The sequence below is a fragment of the Vipera berus genome (assembly GCF_964194415.1).
Source record: "Vipera berus genome assembly, chromosome: 3".
In the NCBI taxonomy this organism is placed as follows: Eukaryota; Metazoa; Chordata; class Lepidosauria; order Squamata; family Viperidae; genus Vipera; species Vipera berus.
In genome coordinates, this window is record NC_138204.1 from 35,029,164 (window position 1) to 35,035,163 (window position 6,000).

At 38.4% G+C, this 6,000-nt stretch overlaps 1 protein-coding gene across 1 annotated transcript; it reads right to left on the minus strand.

Annotated features, from left to right (window-relative positions):
• Positions 1-16: 16 nt before the first annotated feature.
• Positions 17-4,811, minus strand: MYOG (myogenin; the record flags this gene model as incomplete). The annotated part of the gene is made up of 3 exons (XM_081325968.1): positions 17-788; positions 1,138-1,219; positions 4,260-4,811. 3 exons carry the CDS (start codon positions 4,809-4,811, stop codon positions 667-669), a joined length of 756 nt encoding a protein of 251 aa, XP_081182094.1. The 3' UTR covers positions 17-666.
• Between the last annotated feature and the right edge of the window lie 1,189 nt (positions 4,812-6,000).

A 6,000-nucleotide genomic window follows, 5' to 3' on the forward strand; every position in this document is an offset into this window, starting at 1 on the left:
TGGTAACTGCACACAGTAAAAATAAGAGAGAGAGAGAGAGAATGAGATTTTAGTGGCAGCATTTTCTATAGCTTTTGCATCTGGAAATTGCAAACTAACTGCCAAAAGAAGTTGGTCGAATAGCATCTTTTTAAAACACACACAACATTTGCACACACCCACAATAAAAAAAAATTGGCCCCCAAAGGAACATTTCTAAAATCCGGGAATGAAACAAATTCTTCCTTAGCATGCTGTTCTGTTATTTCTTTCAGCCTTAATTAGTGTTTGCAATAATACATCAAATGACATTGGACATCCTATTCAGATCCACATTTTTTCATTGAAATCACAATATTTTCTTTGAAAACCAGGCAGAAACTTAAATGAGTATGATCAGGCATCTTTCTCACTAGCTTGCCTAGGTTTGGGGGACAAAAACAAAACCACTTTCAGACATATGGAATTGGATAAGTGGCTTCATTTGTTATCTAGAACAGTCAGCATTGGGAAACGAAATGCCATCCAGTGTTAGCTGGGAATTCCTCCCTATTTGGAATATCATTCAGTATTAGTGAGAAGAGAAATATCTCCTAATTATAATATCCTAGTATCCTGTTTCTTCTATTTTACAATGTGCTGGAGATGACAAAAAAAGTGTAGATATGGCCACTGTTGGCTGCTGCTTCAGTTCTGAGACCTCTCTTCCTGGAACGCAACAGCCACATCCTCTACCACAATACTATCCACAATTGAAGACAGAGAATGAAGATTGCGGTCTTCAGAAGAATCATCACTGAGCAAGTGATCTGTGGAGAACAAGGGAGTCATTTAAGTAGAGAGCCTTTTCAGAGAACACTATATAATTCCAATCTTCAGAAGGATCTCCAGGTCTCACATACAACACTTGCTTCTAAAAAAGCAAATAAACTCCTTTACAATTCAGAACTTATTGCTATTTCTTAAGAAACACAAATGTTTTATCATTGTATTATTTTTTTCTGTCTGTAGGTCATGGAAATAGTATCAAAAATGTATGTATATTAAAATGTACAGGAATGGAAGTTGGCAGAGAGTTACAATGTGGTACAACTTTAATTTCAAATAAGAATGGTCAGGTTTTTTGGATTTGGGTTTGGATACCTGTACCCAGCCTACCTGTAGGATGAGCGCTGAACTCTAAGTGAGTGCTCCACTCTGGACTGCATGAGGTGCTACTAGATCCATGGTCACTTGGCACCTGGAATCAGAAGATAAAAATCTGATTGTACCCTCCTTGCATTCTCTGTTGTACTAGATCAAACAGGTCATTTTTATTGCTTTCTTTTCCTACCATTGCATTTTGTTCTTCAAAAATATATTTTGTGAAGAATCATCTGTTCACCTGTTCAGAATCTCAATCCACAATGAAAAAATTGATGAGTCTAACATAAAGATGATATTATTGAAACAGATTAAAACGCTTATCATAACAAAACACAGAAGGGGAAATAGAGCCACAATAGTCTGATAACTAGCTAGACTGAAGGTTTCAGAAATAAAAATGGTTACAGTGTATATATATTTTTTCTGTGTTGAACATGAAAGGCAGAAAGGCCTTAAAGAAGAACCCAAACTGAAATGTAATGGGGCTCAAAAATGTTCAACATAACATTTGGAGATATCATTTTTTCTTTATCTTGGAGTTATTCCCCACCACTTCTTGTTTTGCGGTAGGTTCAGAGATAAGCCTCAAAATAGATACTGAGATATGAGATTTACAGGATTATAGTCACATATTATATTATGATATATGATATACAGTATGTGAAATGATATGAGATATTATATATGTGTGTGTAAAATAAAAACACAATGAGATATTCTGTATATGATTTGTGTTGTACTTATTAACCTATACATAGTTAGAAATATATGTAATGACAAAGTATTAAATACTAGTGGTGCAATAGCTTCTTCTTTGTGTGTTTGGGGGTGGGGGTGGCATGCAGCTGTTCCTCTTGTTCCTTTGGAAATGTATGTATGTATCTATGCATGTGTACACACACAAACATTCCAGATTTGGGTTTATATAGTATGAAAAGATTCCTCAAATAAAATAGTTTAGAAAAAGTCAAGAGACCCAGTTCTAGTGCATTTTGAACTTAAATAAATACACCTGACTATTAAAGTTGGATGACTTGTCTAAGACAACTTGCTTAAGCTGTGCCAATTGAATCAGCAAATAGTTTGTAAATATGGAAATATGCTAGGGGAAAATTAGATCTGTTGGCACAAAAATGACATATAGCAGTGATCATCGCTTATGAAATTTCTGCTAGCACACTCTTCTTGTTATTTAGAACAAATGTGGATGTGTTATTTGTAGGGAGAATTTCCTAAGGGAAAAAAATGAATTATCTCCATCTAGTGCTAATAAATAGAATTGCCCTGATGATTATCTGTAATTAACAGCTGGGGCAAAAAAGGATGTTTTCTTCCAAAGATGTGGACATTTGGGGGGGGGGGAAAGAGAGGGGAAATAAAAAAAATCTGTATGATGTTAAAGTTTCATTAATTCTATCCTTGGAAAATCAAGATGACAGCTGAGATAACAGTGAATAGAAATAAAAAGTTACAAGTTTTGAATATTTTATTGTAATTTCAAGCACCCCCCCCCAATGTAATTTCAATAGCTTTATTAACAACTCTAGTTTTTGCGGGATTTTATCTCTCTCAAACACACATTTCTCTCATTCTTTCAAACATACACACAAACACTCCTGATATTCTTAATTAATAATTCTTCCTTTTGGATTGATACTCCAAGTCTGTATCCAAATGTCCCTGCGTGTTTTCAAATGGAAATGTCTAGGAACCCACTTGAACTTAGAAATGTCAGCACCCATCGCTCATCCTCTCACTCTACTTTGGCACATCTGCCAGAGTTTGATTCTGACGTGTCATCTATTTACCCATCAGTCACTTCTGTTTTAATCATTGTCCTTTTTTTGTGTGCCCATCTTGAAAAATACATCTAGGTGCGATGGCATGATTTCTCTAAACAACTAAAGTATGATTGTAAAATGTTTTTGATCATTGTGGGGTTGCTTTGTTTACTATAGTGCTTCCACACTCTTTGCAGTGGTGTCAATATTTTGTGGGTTCAGGCAGTTTAAATGAGAAGTCCTGAAAAGTTACAAATTAATATTTTAAGCTAGAAAAGCTGGCATTCCTAATTAATTTATAGAAACACACATGATGCTGTCAAAGATTGCCCACTAATAATGTATATTTAACAACATATACATTTAATAATACTATATTAAAATAAAATGCGTTCTTCTGGGTATATAATCTTCCAGTTTAAACAAACCTTTCTGAACCAGGATTGAGTTACCTATATGCTTGTTAATTGATCAGATATGTTAATGAGCATGGTTATCTTATTACTTATGGTATATAACAAAATCTTTGTTGTAATTTATATGCTTTTTAAGGCATATTGGCTTATTACAATGATATCATTTAAGACAGTGTATATTCTGTTGTGAACTGCTGTCAGCTCCTTTGGAAAAGAGAACTGTATGGAATACGACTAAGTAATAAATGAGATTGGAAAAGACAACAGACTTGCTTTGTTTTGCTTTGAGTTAGGCTATTCTGTTTGTAGGCTCATAGAAAGGTAGTAATGCTGGATCAGATTACTTATTTATTTATCATTTAAATGGCACCCATCTCATAAGAAATGAGTTTGGGTAAATAAAAACAATAAACTAGTCAAACACAGTCATATATTTTTTTAAAAAAGGGATTATTAGTTTTTCTAACCCAGGATGATTGATGTTGAATAGTTCTCCAAAGATTCAGGCAGGAATCATTTTAACCTCAGTAGAATTACTCAGTAATAGGTACTCAGTATTGGTAATGCCAATATCTTAGGCTAGAAAAGTTGGCATTCCTCAGAACATAAGAGCCCTGTTGAATTAGTCCAAAGCCCCTTGTGGTGCTAGAGTCTACACAGTACAATGGCCAAACACTGCCACTAGCAGAAACTGCCATTAAGGAAACATTGCCTGTGATTCAAGAGTAGTTACATCAGTAGCCTCCATATCTTTGCCTCATCCACTTTTAGAGCTACATCAACTGTATGTGCTAAACTATTGTGATCAGTGTGAATTTTGAACATACTGTGGCCTGCCACACAGTACTGTGGCCTGCCCACATAGTTGGAAGGGCTCCTATTGCTGTGAGTTCTGTGTCCCTGTAGATAGTTGCTTGAACCCACCCCTGACACTTACCACTGGCTGGGTGCTGGCATTACAGAAGCGTAGTTCCGGTTGGTCCCGTTCCTGTTGATTGAGGGTAGTGAGCAGAGCTTGTAAGCGTTCAATGTATTGGATGGCACTGCGCAAGATCTCCACCTTGGGAAGCCGCTGGTTTGGGTTCAATAAAGTGCTCCGTTTCAGAGCTTCAAAGGCTTCATTGACTTTCTTCAGCCGGCGCTTCTCTCTCAGGGTGGCTGCACGGCGCCTATCGATGGACACACTTTTCCTCTTGCAAACTTTGCATGCCCAAGGCAGACACTGGCCAGGACTATGGTCTGCCACAACAGAGACTTTTTCTTCTATACCTGCCCGGCCATCAGGACAAAGTGTCATGGCCGTTCGGTCTTGATAGGCAGCCTGTTCGTAGTTGTGTAAGTGTGGGCTCAGGTAGTTTTCTCCATCATAGAACCGGTCTGTAAAAAGATATGGGTTGGTCTCTAGGAGTTCCATAGCAAGCGTCTGGCAAAGCAGAGTCTGTGTTGGGGAATGAAACTCTGGCTCCTCACACCAACTGCTTGGTGGCATTTAAACCCCGTGTGGGCATTAAATCACAGAGATAAATATAGCAAACCTCTAGGAAACCTGAGCTTGCCCTAAGCTGCTGCTTCACATCAAAACTTGTCCATCTGATTTCATGTACTCTCCCTATGGGGATTAGTTGGCTGCTTGGGGCAGTGTTGTGGCTGAAAGGGGGGGTTGGGGGGGTGAGTGGATGAAGGAACTGGCATGTGCTCCAGAAAAGCTCAGCCGCCTCTCCAACAACAGTCCCGCGGATTTATTTTCACTTGCACTCCTACAATGATATTGATGATCAGTTGCTGAGCTGGCTACTCTGTTTAGCATTCCTTTCTCATCTGCTCCTTTCAGTTATCGCTTCCTGCCAGTCCTTAGGCTTCCTAGAATCTGGGGGAAGAAAAGGGCCAGGACAGGCCCAAAGGTGAGTCCAGACATTTCCTGAGAGGAAAATTCACCTCAACCTCTTTCTTGGAGCAGGTGACACAATTTGGCTAGATTCTTCTGAGCTGCCCAAGCACTGCAGTTCCATGCTAGAGATGTTTGGCTGCTGATTTACTGACTCCCATGCAACTAATAGTGGAAACGTACTCTACCCATAAAATGGAGGAACTATTCACCAGATGTCATTCCTTCTTTAGGCATCTTGAGATGGGATTATTGTAAGGAGTTCTTCATACATAGACTAACACTGGGAAGACTTGTTTCCAACTCTCCACTAACCATTAAACTTACCATGTAACTTTGAGCCAGTTCAGTTCACACATTGAACTAAGCCATGAGGCTGGATATAAACGATTATTGTATTTCTTCAGGGCCAAGAGTCCAGGGCATTTTACTTCTTTATCAGCTGTCTTTGTTCTCAGATTGCTTTACTTCAGTTTCCTGGCTTTCCTCTTCAAAGATCAACCAAATCTGAGGGCAACCAAATCTGAGCTGCAAAAATCCAGATGACTACTAGATGGCCAGCTTTCAGTTGCATTAAACTTCCCTAGCCTTTCATCCTTTAAATATATTGAACTAACCACCTTTTATACCAAATCAGCAAAGCTGGCTAACAGTTAAAAAGTTACTGCTTAATAGACCTAAAAAGGACTAAATTGCATGGCCTAAGCTGCATTGGTGGTGTAAAAAGCATCTATCTGCATAAGGCAATAGGATCTATCTCTAGCCAAGGCTGGGAGTTGGGGCAGTCCTTGCC